Consider the following 23,062-nt stretch of genomic DNA (forward strand, 5'->3'; position numbering starts at 1 on the left):
AGGTCTATCCAACGAGGTAGGAGAAGGATCGTTCTCCATCCGTGGTATTGCAGATCTGTGGGATGGTGGCCAGGGCCAGTTGGGTGAAGCGGAGACGTCTAGTGGGAGTGTAGAAGGAGGTGGTGGTAGAGGTATGCAGGTCTGGCATTGTGAAGGGCTTTATAGGAATGCGTAAGGAGCTTGAAGATAATTATTTTGTTGATAGGTAACTAGTGAAGGTCTCTCAGGTGTCCGGTGATGTGGCTGCGACATGGGATGTTCAGGAGGAGTCTGGAGGAGGAGTTCTGGATGTTCTGCAGTTTCTTTAGAAGTTTCTAGGTGGTGCCGACAGAGTGCGTTGCTGTAGTTGAGTCTGCTGCTGACGAGCACATGGTGGCCATTTTCATGGATTTGGTGGGGATCCACTTGAAGATCTTTCGAAGCAGGTAGAGCGTGCGGAAGCAGGAGGACGAAACAGCGTTGATTTGGCAGTTCATTGAGAGCGAGGGGTCTAGGATTATGCAGAGGTTTTGTACATGGCCTGTTGGGGAGTGGGTCCAAGCACTGGGGGCCACCAGGAGTCATCCCAGGCAGAGGGGGTGGAGCCCAGGATGAGGACTTCGGTCTTGTCTGTGTTAAGCTTGAGGCAGCTGTCCTTCATTGAGTTGATGACTGACTTCATACCACTTATCATCAAACTCTTCACTTCACTTCTCACAACCACAGACATCTTCCACAACTTGTGCTTTACAGATATAGCTCCCTCCTTCAAACCTATTTTATGGATGTAGCTCTTGAATTGCCCCAATATGTCCTTAAATAAATACCTCTGCCATATCATTCAGCACCTCTTCCACCCAACCTCCTCTATCACTAGGACCTGGTTGGAAACGTGTGGATCAATAACAATGCACAGATCATACTGCTGCACCCAACCCAAAATTGGCGGGCCATCCTCTTCCACATACACTTCCCCTTTACCTGCCTTGATTGGAACATGATAATAGTCTGAAAACAACACATCAATCCTTTTTCTTTGGTATCCCCTATAACTAATAACCTTGGGTAATAGTGGTACAAGAGGCCATTCCCTTTTGTACATTCTCCTTGGGACAATGGTAAAAAGAGACCTAGAGTCTATCATGATTTCAACTTTATGACCCACAATTTCAAAGGAGGCCTTAGGGCTGATCTTCCTCCTTTTTACTTCAGTGCCCTGACCAACCACCAACACCCGGTCTTTTTGTCTATCCTTCCAAATCTCCTCTGCAACTGCTACCCGAGTTTCGTTTGGCTCTTTGCACATAAGGGCATAATGTCCTTTGAGACCACACTTCCTACACTCCGTATTGATTGCAAAGCATATTTTGGAATCTGAACAATGAAACAAACTCCCACACCTGTTGCATGACTTACTACCTTTTGCAAAGTTATTGTTACTCTTCTGCCCCTTGCTCCCCACCTTAGTATTGAGATTGATTGCACCCACATTCTCTTGACATTCTTCCCATCTGTTAACCACAGCTGTCTCCTCGCCAACACTCATAAGATCTCTTCTCCCCACCTCTTTCATACATAATTCAGATTCCTCCACAACTTTGGCAAGAGCACCTTTTAGCATAGGGTTCTTTGCTGCCTGTAAATGTTCCTGTGTTTTCTTGCTCCTACACTGGACCATTAACTGGTCCCTGATGAGTTCGTCAGTCATCCGCTCAAAACAGCACTTGATAGAAACGTCTCATAGCCCCAAAACAAATTCCTCCATAGTCTCTCCTGGTTTTTGTGGTCTGATGTACAATTTATACCTAAACATTACAATATTCTCCTCCTTAGCAAACTTGCGTTTTAACCACATTTTTGCTTCTTTGTACATATCCTCTAGAGGCTGACCTCGATCATCCAACACTTGTGGAAAATACTTGAAAGTGAGTTGCCCCTGTTTGCCTAAAGTGCTCAACAAAAAGGTTGTCTTGCTCTCTGGCATAAATTATTGACCATCCAATGCTATGAGATAGTTCTCAAACAGATCAATCCAGTCTCCCACTACATTGATGGTGTACCATGATGCAACAAAAATGCCGGGGGAATAACTACTGAACTTTATAGTCAAAGAAAAAAAATAATGTTCTTTGCAAATACAATATATATATTTTTAAAGTGAACTCAAAGACTGTTGTAATGCAGGTGTATGTAGAAACCTTGACCATGAGTGATCTGAACACAAGCTTGTACTGTACTAAGGTATTTTCCTCTTTGGATCACATGACCTTTCCTCTGTCATGTGATCAATGTGACTAGCTTGAAACGAAACCTGGATTCTCACTTTCCTCCACAGACTACAGGTAGAGGACAAGTTATTGGGTTGATTGCATCAGTTTGTTAGCTGAAATCACAACGCCCAAATGTGATTATCAACAAACTTTCAGCTGTGAGCTACACAACGCAGCTTGAATGCACTGCCAATTTCAAGCGCGTCACCTCTTCTCAACAGCGCGTTGACTCCTCTATCTTTTTTTCTTCTTGGGGCCTGCCTGCTTGTGTGCGTGTCCTTCTTGCACGCAAGATACAACATGCATTGCCAAGGCTCCCTGGCTTCTGTTAGAGGGAAATCTGTTAATAAAATAAGACAGATCAATTTGACACAATAATATAGGTTTAATCGATTTTCAGCTGGGAACAACAGGCAGTCTCAACACAGGGGCCATGACTGAAGTTCAAATTCTCGTTTACAAGCAGTGGTATTTATACTGTAAAAACCACAGAAAACTATGCTGACAAGTTCAGCATTGACGTAAGCAAGAACAAGCAGGACAGATAAGATAATAGGGGAGAGGGACCTCTCGACAAGAGCACATGCACGATTACTGGTCACCTCATGGGTGGGTAAGTACATTGACGTCATTCTGCATCTCTATCTTTTCTGCACAACAAGTGATTATATGTTACCTGATGCTCACGGCAGCCCTGCCTTGTGCTAATGCTTATCTGACCCATACACAGTTCCCCTCACCAAGATATGAATGACTTGTGGTTTTTAGGACCCTTGTGCTAAGGCAGGATACACCCTTTTGTTCCACCCTGTTCGTTCTAAGTGAACATTTTGAAAGCAACAGTTGGTGCAGCTTTCAAGAAAAACTCTCATTCTAATGTGGCTTGGGCCTCTTGTGTGTTTCAGCACAGCTAACTTAACAATGCAGCATGGGTATAAGTTTCCTAAGTAATAAGTGTTTGTTAGTCCTAAATATGAACTGCCTTTTCTATTGAACCCACAGTCTGTCTTTATTTTAGCATGTCATGTATTAAGCCTTTCACTACTTACATTAGTTTACAACTATTCCTAGCCTAAAATGTTTGTATTGGGATTTGGGAACTTATGTCTGTATGTATGTGATGTATGTGATGTGTTCCTATTCTTCCTACACCATTCCCCCCCTCTAGTTGATTATTCAACTACTTTTCCTACCTTCCCATCTACTAATGAAACTTGGGGAATCACCACATACCCACTACTCCGTCACTCCCAATTTAGCTGTCATCCTTTTGCAACATGCTATTATTACCTGAAAAATAAGACACATCAAGAGCAACAACACGATCAAAGGCAACAAGGCCTTGAACAACCCCGACATCCAGGACGGCACCCATTCGAACCAGCCCTCGAACCACCCATCAGGGGCACCCCCCTCATCGATCATTTTCTTTTGTAGATCATGCAATGTCTGAATGGCCTGAGTTAATGTCCCATTGTCCGCATCATTGGCCGGCACATAAGTACAACAGGCCGATCCAATCTTCTTACACACCCCTCCTTCCATGGCCGTCATTAAATCAAGTACATATCTGTGTTACATTACCATCAACCTAAGGGCTCGGAGTTCTTCCTTGAGAGCATTGAACCCATCTTTGGTTTCATTTATGGTCTTCATCAATTCAAAGAGTGTGATCTGCTGCCAGCGTGCAGTTGCTTTCGCCTGAATAAATGGTAGGATGCTACCAAAAAAGATTTGGGCATCATTAAATAGTCTATGTTCCTGTGGAACGTCTTTCCACACTTCAGTACCAAGAAACTCAGCAGCTCGTTTTGTCCGGTAATGGTGAAGCAAGATTGTTGGACAGCTCATGGGATAGCCATGTAACTGAGAGATGTCCACACCTGGTATCACCAGGGAGGGGGGTGCAAAGTCACTAGGGAGCAGAGGCCATTCCAATTTGGGGGTAGTTGCATGTGGAGCCGGGCCCCACACATCCAGTAATGATTCATCAAGCTGGAGGTGCCGCCCTGCATATCAGCGTTGTAGGTGGTGATGTTGCAGTTGGGGTTACTCCCCACCTTCTCTGTCCCATTCCCTCTGAAACAAAGAGAAAACTGTGTTAATTTCATTGCTATTCTAGGGTGTATGGTAGTTCCTGTCCATGTATATCTCTGTATGTTCGCATCCCATATTTCCTGACATTGGCCTATTATCTTATTAAAACTTAGTGAACCTTGTGTCTCAGTGCCATTCCATAATGATATTGCTCTTCATATGACTTTGGCCTCGGTTTGCCATTTATCATGGGCAAGTACTGATCCTGTGATACTAAGAACTGGCCTGCCTGCGCAATGAGGGGGCAGGGGTTTAGCTAAATAGTTACTACATTCAGATGATGGGTCAGACCTTCCAAAAATACCTTGATGTAATACCCCTTTTTCCCAATCTGGGTTAGACCTTTTTTGCCCTGCTTTCTTCATTTTTGATATCTCTTCCATTATCTCTTGTTTTTCTGTCAGGACTTGTAGGACTTCTGGGGTGGTGTCAAATCTAGTTGTGTTAACTAGTGCAGTAACAGGGCTAACGTGAGTTGGTTGTAGCTGTGCTCTCATTCTGCATAAAAATAGGTGCAGGAGACAATGTGTAATGTTTGGGGATACCTCTGTTGGGAGATGCAATCTATCTACTCCAGCAGCATGGGGGATGAGAGAGCATACATAACAACTGGTGTTGGACGTGGATGTGTCTATACTATGCATGTGCTGGAACCACATATTATCAAACAAAGCAGTATGGAGAGGGTGATTGTCACTATCATTATCAACAGTTCTACGCATGCGTGTAATAATTAATATAGGATCAAAAAAATAAAACTATCCAAGGGCTAAAAACATCAATATCAGTGCACCGAGGAAGAAAAACAAACATAAAATACATAACTGGAAAGAAGAATTGCCTAATATTGGAGCTTTAAAGGGAGGCTTTACTCAGGTTGCTTCTCCTGTTCTCCCCCCTCTTTTTCCTTCTCGGTGTCCAAATGGATGGATGGCATGATTGGGGCCAGGCGGAGGTCCTGGAGGTGGTACCATGGTTTGTGGCCTTGGACTTTCACTGCTGTAGTCGTGCTGTCTGTCACTGGGAAGAGTCCATTGAATTTGCAGTCCTTCCACTTTCTGACAAAATTGCAAATATATACTAAAGTTCCCAAAGGTAATGGTGTTTGTTGATTCTTTACAGAAGATGCGTGGGCGTGCTTCTTGGCTGCACGTATAACCTGTTTGGAGAAGAACTTTGCAACTTTGGTTAGCTCAGACATGTATTCATTCATTTCAGTTTGTACAACTTCAGGTGCACTCTCAGTCTCCAACTTATGTCTAGTTGATGGCACAAATGTGCTCATTGTTCTACCTGTCACTATTTGATGAGGAGTCAAATGGTGATCTGATCCTGGGGTATTTCTCAAAGCAAAGAGGTCCACAGGGAGGCAGTATAGCCATTTCTTCTTCAATGTCACACATAGTTTACTTATTTTGTTCTTGAGGAGGCCATTAAGGCGCTCCATAATTCCATTGCTTTGCGGATGATAAGCTGAGAACAATTTATGTGTTATTCCTAACAAGGTGGTGAGGTGAGAAAATATGTTATTGACGAAGTGGGTGTCATTGTCGGATCTGATCCCCTCAGGGACACCCCATTGCGGTATTATCTCACGGATCAAAAAATTAGCAGCAGACTTGGCATCACAGTGAACACAAAGTCCTGCTTCAATCCACATTGAAAATGGGCAGACTACAACTATAAGATAGCAATAATGATTGCATATGTCAATCATATCATTGTAATCAATGTACAGTTCCTTAAAGGGACCTTGTGGGCGAGGTATTGTGGAAGCTATTACCTTAGAGGTGGGACTTGGTGAATACTGCTGGTACACTGTGCAGGTGTGTATGCACATTGTAATCATCTCATGTAAGTTAGGGACAAACCAATCCTGACGTATTTGGAGGGACATATTGTCTCTAGCAGTATGTGAAGGAAGATGTAGCTGGTTTAGAGCTATCAGTAGCAATGCTTGGGTCATGACAGGCTTCCCTGTTGACATTTGTCTGTATATTAAATCTGTTCCTGTCTGTCTGCATCCTCTGGCTTCTGACAACTGTTTCTCATGCTCTGGGGCCTTTTCTTGTATCTCTCTTATGTGCAGATGAGCTGTCTCCGTGTAATGTCTGGATGCATTCAAAGGGTCTGAAGGTGTCAATGTTTCACTAGCTAACAAAACTGTGGTATGTGTGTCACTAAGAGGGCATGTTGCTGCATCTGTGGCTGCCCAATCAGCCAGAGCATTTCCACGGGACACAAAATCCTGACCATTAGTGTGGGCTGAGCATTTCACTACTGCAACTGCATGTGGCAGTGTTAAAGCTTGTATCAAGTCCTCTAAAAGGGGGCGGTGCATGACAGGGCTTCCATCAGACTTGAGAAATCCCCGTCTGTTCCACTGCATAATGCTGGAATGCACTGTTGTAGAGACATAGGCTGAATCAGAGTATACTGTTATTGTTTCTCCTTCCCCTTGTTTGAGGGCTGCCACTAAAGCTACTAATTCAGCAGCCTGGGCTGAATATTGAGATGGCAAAGTTATCTGTTCGGTTATCTGCAGTGTGTCTGAAGAGTTGTGCTGTATCGCTCTGACCACCGGCCTATCAATGTTGTCATATGTGCAAGAAAAATTTTGATCTAACGATATTGTTCATTGTTGTCTAGTCTGACTGTGGAGTGTCTGAATTAGAATATTAGGGTTCAACAATTTATAATTCTTTCATTTCACTATTATGTGCGCATTTTTAGCACTCTATTAAAGTTTCTCTTGTCGTGACTGTTTTTTGTCTTTCTGTGTCATTATTTGATTTGGTCTAGCAGTCCGGTATTACTTCTTTTAATGATTTCAATTAATCTATCTCCATCCATTCTTGTATCTATCAAGCCCTATAGGGCGTCACTTCGGAAGACCATCTAATCTTCAGAGTATATATGATTATTGTAGCTCACGTTGTAGTTTCTCTTACTCATATGTCTTACCCCTGTGTCCTGATCTATTGTGGAAGACCCATCCACAAAATATACAACACTACCTGGAATGGGGTCTTCTGTTGCTTGGCTACACTCATCTGGAGTATATGTGGCACAATCATGGGCATCATCGTCAGTGTCTGAAATGGGGTGTGCAAAGAAGGTAGCAGGGTTGACTATGTGGCATTTAACCACCTTCAAGGATGGTAATGATAATATTATCTCATAGCCTGATACTCTCTGTGTTGTTAATGTTGTTTTAGCTTTCTGAATTATTGCAAACACAGCATGTTCAGCATACAGTGTCAGAGGTGCACCCATGACAATAGGGGCACTTTTCTCTACTGCAAAGGCTGCTGTGGCTAGTGCTTGTTCACAAGGGTAATGGCTTTTCATGATAGAATCAAGTAGGCCACTAAAATATGCAATTGGTTTGTGGCCTAAAGCTTACTTTTGGGTGAGGACAGGCGTCATCACCTGGCCATTACAGTGGCAAAAAAGAAAAAACTCTTTGTTGTAGTCTGGTGTTCCTAACATTGGTGCATTTGTTATCTCTGTTTTTAGCTTACTGAAGGTTTGTTCCATCTCCGTAGTCTATGTTATCCTGTCTTTCTAAGTTTACGACTGTTTGATAGATGCAGGCAGTGGGGATATTAAAGTACTGTAGTAAAAAACCCATTGTCTGACATAATTACATAAGCCTAGGAACTTCTGCATTACTTTCGCAGTCTCAGGCTCTGTCATCTGCCGAATGGATTCTGCTCTCAGAGGCATAATTTGGCGGCCTGATACTGACAGCAGTTGCCCCAAGTATTGAACTTCTTCCTGGCAGTACTGTAATTTGTCCCTGTCTACCTTGTAACCTCTTTGAGCAAGGGTGCATAACAGGGACACAGTGTCCTTTCTACACTGCTCCTCTGCTGGACTGCAGATCAGTAGGTCATCTATATACTGCAACACTGTGCTGTCACATTGAAAATGAGTGAGGTCATTCTTGACCCTCCTGTTAAAGACACTAGGGGACTCACAGTACCCTTGAGGTAATCGGGAATGAAGGTACTGTGAGCCGCGATAGGAAAATGCAGTCAAATAGTGACTGTCTTGGTGCAGGGGAATGCTGAAAAATGCATTCTTCAGGTCGATGACTGAAAAGTATTTAGCATCTTCGGGTATGTTGGTTAGGATGATGGAAGGGTCAGGTACTACAGGGAATTCTGGTATCACTATGTCATTAAGGGGGCGCAGGTCTCGAATCATGCGCCACAAATTTCCCTTGGCCTTCCTTATAGGGTAAATTGGGGTGTTGCAGGGGGATACACCTGGGTATATGACTCCCTGCTCCACCAATGCCTGTATAACAGGTGCAATGCCCTCCTCTGCTTCTTTGGATAGAGGGTATTGTCTCACTCTTGGTAGTATTGCTCCTTCCTTCAAAATTATTCTGAATGGTACTGATGTGCGGACAAGGCCTACATCATAAGGGCCTTTTGTCCACAAGTTAGAGGGTACCTGTGCAAGGTCATTATCTTTGATAGGAGTGGAGACATTTATTGGTATCACAGGCTTTGTCTCCAGTGTGGTGCGTAGAGGTATACTGTTTTGAAAAACAATCTCTGTCTTTCTAAGGTCATCAGCAAACAAATGGTCATCTGATACGTCGCCCACCTGTATGTTGGGATCATAAAAGATGACACATGGCCACATCGCACCAGTGTGGTCACTTGCCATAAGTGTCCCATAGGTGGGAGACACGTCTAGAGCCACTATTTCCAGAATGAGGTCTTTGTCTAATATTTTAAAATAGGGGCCCTGTCGTCTAAAGAGAAAGCTCTTGGGTAATTCAACTAGCTTCCCTGTCAGTTCAGGTGTTTCTGCTATGATGGTGTACACTGCTCTAGTAAAAGCTAAAATGTCTACAGGTCTGGCTCTAACTTGGTTACCATCTGAGGGGTGTGTAACCATTGTCATGATGCGTGTACTAGATACTCCAGGTGTTGAACAGATCATAGTCCCATCCTCTTCAAAGTGAATAGTCATGTTTAATTTTGCCATAAGATCATGTCCTAGCAGATTAGCTGGTGAATTTGGGGAGAATAAGAAACATCCATCAACATACCTTCCCCTATTTCCATCTCCACAGGTTTAGTAAATGGAACCCTCATTATAGCCCCGGAGAACCCTTGTGTGTCCATTGATAAATTTGACAATGGCAGTCCCTTCACGGATACAGAACCTAGTGGCCCCAGTGTCAATGAGAAAGGTGTACTCCTTGTCATTTATGGCTACCATCATGGTGGGTTCCTCGTCTGGCCTGTGGGTTACCGATAAGACTGGACACATGAGACTTCTCCTTGGGCACCTTCATTGGGCATATCCTCCCATGTAGTTTTGCTGGAATGGGCTTCCTCCCATGACAGTTAACCCTCCTTGTAAGTTCTGGTGCTGCAAGGTGGGCTGCACTGTCAGGTGTGGCCCATACTGTATTTGGGGCACTGATTGCTGTAACTGCTGAGGCTGTATCTGTGGTTGAGGCTGCAGTTGTATTTGGGGCTGTGGGAGATATATCACTTGGGGACTCGTGGCAGGTTGTGCTACAAGGCCACCAGACTGTACCATTTGTTGGCCATAATTTGCACTTGTCTGGCTGCTAAGTTCATCTTCCTTTTTAAACCTACAGTCTCTAATGAAATGTCCTGTCATCTTGCAATAGTGACATGTCTGTCCACTCTGGAATGTGTTTACTCTATTTCCCCCAAACCTTCCTCGCCCTCCTCTTCCATTTTTCCTGTTATTGCTTCTCTGGGCATACTGGTACGGTTGCATTGGGGTGCCTGAAGGGGGCACTCCCAGGGACACTGCACCTAACTGGGTGGTGGCAGTGGCAGGTCCTTCCTCTGTTTTCTTAGACAGTTTTTGCTAGACTAATTTAGCTGCTGCTTTCTCTATTTTATCTTTCTTGCTCTTTTCCTTTTCTTGTCTCTTCTTACAAAAATTTATTATGTGTGCTTGTATCTCTATCCATGGATTGGCCTCTAATGCCACTATATTATCTAATTTATCCTGCACTTCAGCTGGCAGACCCTTTTTCACTATATTGTAAAATAGTATTGCATTCTGTCCAGTTACATCCCAACTCTCCCCCACTTCCTGTGTCCATTTTTCCTTCATTCTGCTAAGGAATTGAGCTGGGTCCTCATTTGACTGCATTGTTTGTGCCATAAGGGACCCAATGTCTGGTATGTCAGGATACATTTTTCTCAGTTGTTTCCAAACAATTCCCCTTACTCTATTAAAGGGTGCCCCATCACATTTTGGGTTGGTCAATGTCACATCCTTTACTCCTGCCTTTGTGAACAGTAGGTCTGTCTCATCTCCTATAAGGGAACGTAGTAAACTCTTAATGTCCCCTATTGCAAGAGTAATCCCTGCAGTATGTTTTGCTAGAGCTGCTATCCATTTCCCAGCACCCTCAGCAAGTTTTGGCAACTGTTTTTAAAGATTTTCTTTGTCCATCTGGGGCCATGGTATATACTGAGGTGCCCCTGGGCCCTTGAATATCAAGGGCAGTTGTGACAGGACTTTAGTCCTATTGCCAGTAGGGTGACGAGAGTCATACTTACGAGCATATTTCTGCCACACTCTTAGACTTTTCTGCATATAGGGATAATCCCAGTAAGGATCCCCTGTGCCCTGAAAAATGCACATTTCTGCATTAGCCTTGTCTCGGGGTTCAAAGGAACCCTCTTGCGGCCATGGTGTCATCTGTGATGCCAATCCTTCTGTCCAACCTGCTAGGTTGTCAGTAAAAAGGACAACATTATACCAACTATTTTCATACTGAACTACTATATCATTGGGCGTCAAATTATTGCCAGGGCATATAGGGAATGCATGTGCCGTGTCTTTCCTCAGTGTCATTTTTCCTGCCATATCAAATGTTCCCTTTCTCTCATATGGGCGTGCATGCGTCCCATCAAATACTAATCTCTGTAATTCTCTTGGCATCTTTTGTAAAGTCTGTCCTGTCTTATTGTTTTCTTATCTCTCACAGGCATATTGTGACTGTTCCTTGTTATGGTCCTCAAGAAGGGACATTCTTTTAACATGTCCAGTGATGTCATCTAATGTCCCCTCTGATCCTTTGTAGGAGTTTTCTAAATACAGATCTTCTTCACCGAAGCTGCTATGCGTGGAGACTGTGTCCTCTAGTCCTTCTTGTTCAATCATTTGTGGCCCAGTGAGGGCCCTTGACTGCCTCAAGGGCCCTTCCTCCTTTTCCCAAGTCGCTCTTTGGTCTACCCGTCCATTTTCCTGTACTGTGACACCCTTGCCTACACTATTCCCCTCTGCTCCTGGGTGCATAAACCTCCAGCACTCTGTGGGAGGACTTTCTGGTATATAAGCTAACCTTCTTGTCTCATTTTTAATGTTGGTACTTGGTTTTTGCAAAACACCTTCTTTTTTTCTAGCCCAATCCATTCTCTGTGCCTCTCCTGACCCCTCATTAGGTATACCTTCATTTTTCCTAGTGGGGGACATCTCGTCCTCTAAATGAAGTGTAAATGTGGCATCTACTATCCCTATGTATTTAGTACTGTCCCCAACTAACATTTCTCGTGGTGTACTGGCCATTTGAGGACATGGAGATGGGGGGACATATTCTCTATGTTCAGAAAAAGATTCTAATGGTGGGCTATACTCGGTCTGTATATCCCACCGCAGGGGGATGTGAAGAGGTGGGTAATGAGTGTGGATACCAGGTTGCATTGTATACATGCCCTGTACCTTTGCACTGCCTAACCTTAATTGCACATCTTGATAGGGGGTGGAGAAGCCGAAGGGATGGTCTGAGGCTTTGTTTTTTTTGTTTTTTGTTTTTTTAACTTTTGATCAATAATGTCATTTTGATTTGATTTCAGGGTGGAATGGCTATGAATCGAAAACTGAACATATCTGCTCGCTGGAGGAAGAACATCCAGATGCCTTGCATCATACAGTAAGCTCACCTTGGGCGATGTTGGAATGGGCTGTTGTGAATGATTGGTGAAAGCACTCAATAAAACTGAAAGATGTGGTAGGGGACTCTATCAACAATTAGAAACTGTACCTATTGTACGTCAACAAGACACACCATGGGTCTGTGTCAATCTAATAACCATCACTCACAATAGCAATCCAAGCACTACTTGCATACTACAGACATGTCAATACAGAGGCGAGATAAAGGCATCTAGTCCGACTCTGTGGCATGAAACATTATACACCCACTAATGTGATGGGAATTAAGTCTGATTATGAAATGCCAATTGGCCTCATTTTTATTTCTCACATGTTAACGTTTACCTGTGAAGCAATAACAGAACAGTACATACCCAGAACTCTGCATCAAGAACATTATGGAGTTCATCTCATCATCATCAAGTAGTTTCAAAGGCACATCCAAAAAGGTGTGAACTTAAACACTGCCATAGAATTCTTAATGGAGGTGTTAGGGCTGTTACAGGGATGCTGGCAGAACAAATCTATTAGTCTTTAAAGAAGGTAAGTGCTTCTAGCTAGTCTATGGAAAGCTAGGACTAGCTACTAACAACAGGTGGTCAAGTTGAGCCATGCACCTGGCATGCCTTATTTATATTTACATCAAATGTGGTGCTTCACTGCATGCCTTATTTATATTTACATCAAATGTGGTGCTTCACCTAACATTGAATGCTATGTGCCCTGCATTGGTTACTTTTATGGGTGGGTTGCTCCTGCTGATAAGGCGCCCATACACCCAAATCACAACATCTTAACTGTACCACCCTTTCAGACATCAGCACTTGAGTTGCATAAACTTCAAGCTAATCCTAGGATTAAAAGGATAAGAGCATGGTGAAAGCCACATATTGTGCTCCTAAGCTGTACAATATTCCTCCAGTACAGCGAAGGTCCCGCCAGGAGGTGATGAGGTTCAGATGAACAATTAAAATACTTTCTCATGATGCATCCACTCTGCTTTCACCTTCTAGTGCTTGGATATCCAGTTTGAGGTTTAGTGCCAGGTAAGAGTATGATAATGATTATGATGGTTTAAGTAACCTATTCCCTGACATCGCTACCTTTGTTTCACAGGGAAGGGACGGGGATAATTCCATGGCCACTGAAGAAGGGGTGGGGGCTTAGAAGAGCATAATGAGAGCAGACTATGAGGCTTGGTTTCAGCCATCCAACCCTCTGTTTGTTTGACACTCTCTCAACAGACCTCACCAGGCACACTGACCATACCCATTTATCTTGTCCAGAAGAAGACAAGAGACAAAAAGCCTGATTTAACTCTGAGTATTCATAGGTGTCAATGAATCAGCACTGAAAGTTATGGGACAGTACATAGCCAAGACGTACCTGTAAATATGTAAAAATGTAATGTACTCTCAATAAAAATATATGAAGAACAGGTGGGTTTTGTGTGTGGTCTGTCATTCCACCACATTGTGGTCCATGCCACAGCTATGTGCACTCAGATCCACCTTCCCAGATCCAGGCGTGGTGTCAGGATCCTGTGCCGAATTTGTGGTGTGAAAGTGATGTCATATATGGCGTTGCATGTGAGACTGTGCATTACACTCGGATTGCATCTGAAGGTTTATTATCAAAATCGTGAGGAGGGTTTCCTTCAAATGCGCCTGTGCCCAGCAGAGATTATAAAGAATAGATCACCTCTATGCAAAACAGATACAACAGACTCTAGCCTCCTCTTACACCTATGGTGTGCGCAGGTGTGCTGAGTCTTATTTGTATGGGTGTAGACTAGGCTTATGACGCCTTCTCCCTTCTTTGGTTCTAGTGTGTTTCGAAATGGCGACCTCCTGAGCCCCCCATTCCGTGTGCTCCTCTCCAAGAGAACGCTAGCAGAGTGGGAACTAGTCTTGAGCTTGGTCACCGAGAAGGCCTCCCTGCGAAGTGGTGCAGTTCGAAAGTAAGTACCAGACAGACCCAGGGGGCTTCTGGTTAAAGCATGTGCTCAAAGCTGTGGAAGTCACGGTGCTTGAGAGAGTTAACCCCTTTCTGGCAGTAAGGTAATTTAGTAGACTGAGATAATTTTGAGAATCCTAGCAAGAGTTGCTCAGCATTTCATCCATCCAGGCTCATTAAAACAAGTATGATTTTTCAGGAACAACAGAGCCTGATATTCAAAGTAACCATAGATTAATCAATATAGAACTAATTTAGAACTTGGGAAACAGGTTACTCCATCAAGATGGTGATAGATGTCCTGGCCGCCAAAATCTAAATCCCATTATGCCCTATTCGGTGGATAGGATATTCATCAACGTTGTGATGGAGTAACCCATCTACCAAGTTCTAAATCAGGCCCTATGTGATGTTTGCGTATGAATGGTCTATATTTGTACTTTTCATCTAATCAAAGGTGGAAGGTATGACAGATACCACTAACTTCAGTCAGCCTGAGGAAATCAATGCCTAGATGAGGGGAATAGGGTCTCTGAGATTCTGAAGGTCTCCCAGACAAAGCAGATCTCCTGCATGCATGTATATGAGAGACAGACAGAAACCAAATCTCTACACTAGTATAAATACAGAGCAAGCATGTTGCACCATTTCTCATTCAAGGGTTAGTGATTTGCTACGCCAGAAGCTCAAAAATGAGAACGTATGGGCAGGAATTTGGACTTAAAAATATGAAAGCGAAAAGCTGAACCAGGAAAACCCAGAATTGGACACATTTATGCATGAATAAATATTGCTTTCTTTTCAGGCTGTGTACTCTGGATGGTGTTCCCATCTCAAGCGGTGAAGAACTGAGCCATGGGGAGTACTATGTAGCCGTGGGAGCTGAGAAGTACAAAAGCTTACCATATATGGAACTGCTAGTGCCAAAACATTCCACGCACAGGGCCTTACTGTAAGTAAGGGTGTCCAGGGGTCTTGGGGGAGTTTTGGGAGGGAGGGGGAAATTTCAGGAAAAGATATGCTGACAATTGAATGAGTCAGCGAGGTCATCTTGGCCCATGGTGATACCACAGAGAGGTCAGCTGCTGCCTGATATTAGATGCAGGTTAGCTAAGGTGATGTAGATATGGTACAGCTCAAAAACCCATGCTCACATAAAGAGGAGGACAACTAGGGAGATCTGGGGAGCTGAGGCAATTCACCTATGCTCAGTTGACACTAGTGATAGCTCAGCTATGGCTCAGCTGACACTAAGGAGGTCAGTGAAGGTCATACTGATTCTAGGCGTAGGTCAGCTTTGATACACAATGAGGAAGAATAGGGATGGAAACTAATGAGAAGTCACCTAGGGCTAAACTGACCCGCCAGGAAGAGGTCAGCTAAACAGTACAAAGTTGATGGGTGAAAATGCATGAATTCACTTAAACTATGGGAAACCCCCTCTACGCATTCCACTGCAGTGAATTTTAGCTCTTCTGTACCATTACAAAATGGGACCAATCACATGCACTGACTTCTCAAAAGGACCAGTCCATTTCAAACTACTATGCCACATCTGAAACTCAGATGTGTCAGTCCGGTAGACTCTTTGGTGTGCAGCTTACTTTCCTGCAGCGAGCACAGCGCTCATGTTTGGTCGTCAAGTTTGCTAATTCTACAATTGTGCTGCCACCACAATGGACAGGTCAGTTAGAATCATGGAGGTGGAAGTGGTCAGCCAGACACAGACAAACACATACAAATACACGTTAGTGGGATGCACCCCAATATTTCCCTTAATGCTAGGATATCATCTAACAGGCTTACCAGCCAGCTAAGCTTGCAGTATCCTCGAAACATCACTTCCAGGCACAAATAGCTCTGCATTTCCGGCCTTAGTCAAAAGAGAGATTGCTGTTTAAATGAGTAACAAAAGCCTTATGCATACAAAGTATCAACGTTCCTCCACTACATCAAAAAGATGTTTTACCATTCATGCACTGCAATAGATGCACTCCTTTGGCAATGCAAGGTTATATTCAAACAGGCAAGGAACCTCAGTAAAACAGACAACATCTCCATACAAGGTTGTGAAGCCCTCCTTACCGGATGCCACCCTACTCCAACTTCCTCCTGTAACTTTCTCCTCCTTTACAGACCTCCACCTAACAACTCCACATTCCCAGATGCTTTTCTAGACACAGTCTCAAACCTTATTACACTATACTCCAACCTATGCATTCTTGGGGATCTAAACATTTGGTTTGACAAACCCAATATGCCCCATCCAAAAGCTATCACCACTGGCCTAGTCGCATTGTACACAATCCCACACACATCGCTGGACATATCCTAGATGTAATTTTTGCTAAGCCTGAACTAGTTACTATTCATAGCATCAAGCCAATCACTTGGTCAGACCACCATTTGATAACTTTCCGACATACAACTCCACAAATCAACACACCCACAACTACTTACATACATGCACCTATCGACCATGAGGCAAACTCAATTTGGATGACTTAGAAACACAACTAACAGCCAACACAGATCTAGATACAATTAATTATGTGCCAAAACTTTATGAGTGCATACAGGAAGCTTTTGATATCCTAATACCACTCAGAAAAACTAAACACGACAAAAGAAAACCAACACCTTGGAGAAACACAGAACTTAAAAAGATAAAGCAACAAATCAGAAAGGTGCAGCAGACCTGGCTCAAAACAAACAACAGTCAAGACAAACTGAAGCTATACAAACTTAACAGAATGTACAAATCATCAATCAAAAAAGCTAAAAAAAGGTACTACTCAGACAGAATTCAAAATGCTCAATCTACAACCAAGGAATTTTATAAAATTCTCAATGAATTTCGAAAACCTACATGCATGGAAGGAAGTCATCCCACTACTCAAGATTTCACAAACAAATTGGCAACTCACTACACAACCAAGGCAGACACATTGGACTCCTATTTAAAACAGAAGAAAACCATCAGCACCAACCCCTTTCCTAAAATACCCTCTAAGAATAAACCAACCCAACCTCTACAGTCCTTCCAACAAATATCCCAAGGTGAATTTATGGATTTGGTCAAAGCAAGCAGACCTTCTGGTTGTCCTTCTGACCCTTGCCCACCACAAATTTTCAAGAACATTCTTCTATCTACTTCTGCTGCCACACCTGTAAGAAGAACAACAACTCTTTAACTACAGGAACTTTTCCTGTAGACCTGAAAAAGGCATACATACGACCGTTATTAAAGAAAACAAATGTTGAACCGCAAGACCCCAACAACTACAGACCAATCACAAATGGACCTTTCCTGGGCAAATTGATAAAAAGAGCAGCATTCACCCAGATATCACAATTCATTGAAGACAATTCTATACTTTCAGACTTCCAAACTGGATTCCGCCCAGGAAGAAGCACTGAATCGGCACTCATAGCAATCTGGGACGATCTTAAAAACACAGTCGACCGAAATGGAGTTGCTGCACTACTTCTCTTGGACCTCTCAGCTGCCTTTGATACGGTTGACCATGACACCCTAGTTCAAAGACGCCACGAAGCCGGCATACAAGGGATTGCTCTCGACTGGATTACTTCCTATCTTCAAAAAAGATCTAAAATCATCCACTCGCCCCCCTTCTCGTCCGAACCCTACCTCACAAAAGCAGAGGTCCCCCAAGGATCAATCATCTCACCTTTGCTTTTCAACATCTACATGATATCTTTACCAGAACTGATCAATGATTTCCATCTCACATGCTACAACTATGCAGATGACACACAAATACTACTTAAATTAGAATGCCCCAAAAACATTGAAAACTCAAAAATCTTCAGTTGCCTCCGAGCCGATGGTCAGTGGATGACCTGGAGCCATCTCAAACTAAATACCTCCAAAACAGAAATGCTTATAGGTGGTGACTGGAAAAGTTATGACCCTCTGTGCGTCTGGCCTGACGATCTCGGACCACCTCCTCAATTATCCAAGGAAGTTAAAAACCTTGGAATCACCATGGATTCCAAGTTAACTATGAATGCCTAAGTGGACAAATTAGCACAAACAAGCTTCATCACCTTGAGGACTTTACGACGCATCTTCCCCCACCTCGGATTTCCACACAAGGTGCAAGCTACTATCTCGCTTGTACTAGCCAAACTGGATTATGCCAATGGCCTCTACCATGGATCATCTCTATCAATTATGAAAAAACTACAACGTATCCAGAACTCCGCAGCCAGGCTACTATTACATGTAAAGCCGCAAGCCCACATCTCCCCTGCCTTGAGAGCACTACAAGGGTTACCCGTTGCCAGAAGATGCACTTTCAAGCTGCTTTGTATCACCCACAAAGCTATACATGGAACAGGACCGCTTTTTATCAGAAACAAATTAACCAAATACATCCAACAAAGAAATCTCCGCTCAAGATTGGCACCCCGCCTTAGAACACCACCATACAAGAAAAAGACTATAGGTGGTACGTCCTTCTCCGTTCAAGCAGCTAAACTATGGAATTCATTACCCCCAACTATAAGAGCCACAGATAACTTTCTTGTCTTCAGAAAACTACTCAAGAGTTGGCTCTTTTCTTCATAACCACCATATTCAAACAACTATGGACTGCATATGCCTATGTTGATAAATATTTTTTCAGATTGTGTCTATTTCTAGTTATCTATAGTTCTTTAGAAAATATGTATCGCTACTATGCCATAACAATAAAACACACCCACACTCTTTAAACCTGTTTGACTAAGTATATTTACACATGGTTCTAATGATGTATTCTATGTACATATATGTGTGCATATGTGTGTGTATTCATGTGTGTTTCTATGTGTGTGTGTATGTATATATATATATATATATATATATATATATATATATATATAAATAAATAAATATATATATATATATATATATATATATATATATATATGTATGTGTATATGTTGTTTCTGTGCTTGGCATGTTCGTGGGTCATTGCATGGCTCCTGGGTGGGTTGTTATGCTAGATATCTATGAATCCCTGCTCTCATCTTATCACACTTATCTACCCATCATCATATGTCATGTCTCTATCAAACTATCCTCCATTCCCACTCTGACTCATCCCAAATCAATCCTTTCTACTACTTTCATCTCCTAAATAACTCTGCCTAAGCTCTTCTCTCCACTTCCACATCTAACTCACCAAACCTCACTCTACTACCATGACCTCCCACACAACCCTAATAAATTCTCCCTCATTTATCTCGCCCTACTACTATGATCTCCCTAACCCTTCCACAGACTCTTCCCTCCTCCATCCCCCTTTACTCATCCCAAGCCTTTGGGTTGAGTAAATGAGGGATATACTCCCCATTAACACTTCTGGATTTCTTTCCTCCTCCACCCCTCCATTACTCCAGTCAATCTAATTAACAAACTGTCATATCTGCGGCTCAAATTAACTCATAATAATACTAAAACTGTACTCATATTTCCCGATACTAATCCATCACTAATTCTTGTGGGGTTCCAGAGTAGCGTGCTACTTGCCGAAAAGCGCTTCGACGTCTCATCAGGGGTAGTAAGCGCTATATAAATACTATTAAAATACAATACAATATGATGGATCCGGCTACTTTCTGCTTAGTAACCTATTTGTAGAAAGACAGCATAAACACACTTACTCTTAAATGTAAAAAGGATCTAAGTGAATATAAATATTATTACAGCTACGACATACATTATCAGCTAGTACAAAATGAGGGTTTCATAATGTTGAATTTTTTAGTTAAGTTTAGGGTGACTATACTGAGTAGCCCATGACTAAGAGTGCACAATGAAAAAGCACGGCAACGCCCATCAGGGTACTTCTAACCCTTAACCTCTTTATGACCCTTCAACTTGCCCTAACGCCAAACTTAAATATTGGCCCCTTTATTGATATATAATTAGTTTTAATGTTATGTCATTGTCAATGGTTTCCATTTCATATAATCCTGGAAAAATACTTGTTAATGATTAGTGAGGACCAACAGGAAACACCTGTTTATGCTCCCTAAAAGGGCATACACACATATGCACAACACCTTAACAGAATCACTGTCTTCAAGGTGGGAGCTAGTAGGAGTAGTCAATATTTTATTGTCTACTTAATTTAAAAGCACTTAATATATCTTAACAAACGTAAACATACTAAAAACGAGAGATCTCAAAAAGAGTGAAATAAACTGTGGCCGTCTTATCCAAAAAGAACGTGAAAGGAGAGATCATATTCACGAAACAAACTTTTCTGAACATAGCAACACCGACCAACACATTAATTGAGGTACTCAGAAGCAACTTTTAACAAGCATTGGCAAAGCTAAAAGGTCTGGCGTTGGACACCAGTCTTTTAGCTTTGTCATTGCTTTATAGTGACATGGTTTTTACAAAAGTTATTGACAGGGTAACTGCGGGGGCCCTCATCACTCTAAAGAAAAAAAATATTTTTGATCCTAAAAATCATACAGTGCCAGTATAGTCCCTGTCACATAAAGGAACTACGTTCTGTGTGTGTTTGCTCTTTTTGAAAGGGCTGAATGCCACCAATCACAGTGAAGTTAGCCAATGCCTGAAGTGGGCTAACCTCTTGCCTTAAAGTGTATGATATGGTGGGCCGTAGAAAAATGTGAATGACACAGTAAAAGACCGATGAATGGAGAGAACTGTCCGAAAGCCCCACAGGTGAGTATATTGTACATATCATTTTAGTAAAACCAAAAGGTTTAGGCTAACACAAGATTTAAAACTGTTACAATTCGGCTGTATAGTTGGCAAGTATCACCAGCAAAGCAATTTGCAATACATTCTACAATTGTTCTAATTACAAAAAGACAGATTAACTTTCTCATTAAACAATTTATTTCGCCTCTTAAGCTGGGATACATACGCTAGAGTTGGAACATACCTTCCCTCCCTTAACTACAAATTGTAAAACGTCCGCAAGGACATACATAATTCTTTCAGAACTGTCTGAAATGAATACAAAAAGCAAAAATTTATAAAATAAACTTGGATTTTTTTAACAGCGGACATAGAAATTCATTAGAGGTTTGGGTTCATTAAAATTTTGAAGTTGGGTATGCTTTTGGATGTATACATGAAGGTCATGTATAAAGGCTTACAACTCCTAAGAGTGGGCCACTGGTAATTTGGACATAACCTTGGCAAGAGGCTAAGGACATTCTTGGCAAATTGGCTGCAGAACCTTGCTGGACGAAATTGTTGTGGGTCTAATATCTACCTCAAACCGCGTGCTCCCAGTATCAGCAACCAGTTCACAAAGGCTAGTGGAATTGTTCTCTTCATTCACTACTTGTAATACTGATGGTGTTGGATATGACATGGGTGACTAGCAATTGATTACAGAGAATGCCAAGGCTTCTTGACACTCATGGTGATCCTGGAATGCAAGTTAATTAACATGTGATCTTGGTTTTCTGCAGGAACCATCCCGAGAACAGGCGCAGGATGCAGAACGATGGAGTAAGTCATAGTATACTATCCAATCATAGGACAGGCAGAATGTCCTCAAAAATAAGGATGAAAGCAGGTTTGGGCTTATAGTGGGAGTAGAAAAGGGATGTTGATGGGGTGCAGTGAGAGGGTATTATGGTTGGCAAGTATAAAGGAAGGGACGGGATTGAATGGAACTAGCTATAAATAGTTTCAAACAAACTGATAACCAAAGACAGCAGCTGATATGAGACTGAGTAAGCACTTGAGGACGGAGTAACTCCTAGATTATGTTGGAATATGAATTGGGTGGAATTGGTGGATCTCCTTGATACAAATGGGATGAGCCATGTGGTGCAAATGCTCGTAGTGTTGGAGTTCCTCTGAGGTGAGATTCTTGGATAATTTGCATACCTTAGAAAACAATGTTAAATGTGTTAAAGTTGGGGTGGGGTTCCACCACCTTTACTCACCGAACATATTTGACATTTCTCCTTAGTTCACCAAAAACTACAGTATGTCTCAGGATGGGGTGAGTGATTCCGCCCTCATCAGTCCTCCAGAACAGGTAAGAGGCCGGAGGATGGTTTCTAGGATTCAGTTATTCATGGATGGATTTCAGTTTCAAATGCCTTGTTCCTAGTATATGCTCTCCTTACCTATTGTTTCTTTTATACTGTATTGATGAAGCCTCAATGTAACTTTGGAATAAATCAACCATCTTGGACATTGGATGAAAACAATAAACATATTAATATTTTAAAATCAAACAAGAGGATTCTAGGCTTTTAGCATGACAGTCTGTACATCACAAAGCAAAAGGGAGGGCCTGGCATCTGCTAAATAAGCATAATGCACTCTACCTCACAGAACTGAGGTCACCTAAAGCATAAACTGTTAGGTCAAGGTAAAGCTGGAGAATGCCATCAAGTTCTGTTCAGCAGAATACCCCAAAACACATATGTGGTAGTAGGAAACTGACTAGCCTACTAGGAGCCAACAAGGAGGTTGGAGGAATAGCAAGCGCAAGCAGACTGCATCAACCTCTGGTATGGGCTCAGTCTTTCAACTTTAGTCAACTTGCCTACAGCGAGATGACAAAATGCAGTAAACCCAGCAATCAGTAGTCCTCAGCTATAAACCTAGATCCTGCTGGTCTGTGGAACTGCAAAGGCCTAAAATTAGACACCATGCTCGCAAGTGTTTACTCTGGTATGTCTCATTCAATGAATGCCCATCTTCTGATAAGGTGTTTCGGGAAGATATAAATGTTAGAAAGCACTGGGAGCACGAAAGACGTCTGTGTGGTTCATCCTGCTGAAAA

General features: G+C 42.5%; 2 protein-coding genes across 5 annotated transcripts in view; one reads left to right on the forward strand and one right to left on the reverse strand.

Annotated features, from left to right (window-relative positions):
- The window catches only part of DCDC2B (doublecortin domain containing 2B), a 66,889-nt gene that overhangs the window by 14,475 nt on the left and 29,352 nt on the right, over positions 1 to 23,062 (forward strand). For 3 of the 4 annotated variants that reach the window (XM_069223351.1, XM_069223349.1, XM_069223353.1), the window contains exons 3-7: positions 12,221 to 12,297; positions 14,128 to 14,259; positions 15,061 to 15,207; positions 21,729 to 21,768; positions 22,238 to 22,306. In XM_069223351.1, coding sequence (XP_069079452.1) covers positions 12,221 to 12,297; positions 14,128 to 14,259; positions 15,061 to 15,207; positions 21,729 to 21,768; positions 22,238 to 22,306 — 465 coding nt within the window. The remainder of the gene's footprint in view (positions 1 to 12,220; positions 12,298 to 14,127; positions 14,260 to 15,060; positions 15,208 to 21,728; positions 21,769 to 22,237; positions 22,307 to 23,062) is intronic. The other variant, XM_069223352.1, reaches the window with a different exon arrangement.
- Positions 4,228 to 23,062, reverse strand: part of TMEM234 (transmembrane protein 234) — a 163,921-nt gene continuing 145,086 nt past the window's right edge. Inside the window, exon 6 of the transcript XR_011201406.1 lies at positions 4,228 to 4,328. The gene's annotated coding sequence lies outside the window, so the exon portion shown is untranslated. The remainder of the gene's footprint in view (positions 4,329 to 23,062) is intronic.

The sequence above is a fragment of the Pleurodeles waltl genome, chromosome 3_1 (assembly GCF_031143425.1).
Source record: "Pleurodeles waltl isolate 20211129_DDA chromosome 3_1, aPleWal1.hap1.20221129, whole genome shotgun sequence".
In the NCBI taxonomy this organism is placed as follows: Eukaryota; Metazoa; Chordata; class Amphibia; order Caudata; family Salamandridae; genus Pleurodeles; species Pleurodeles waltl.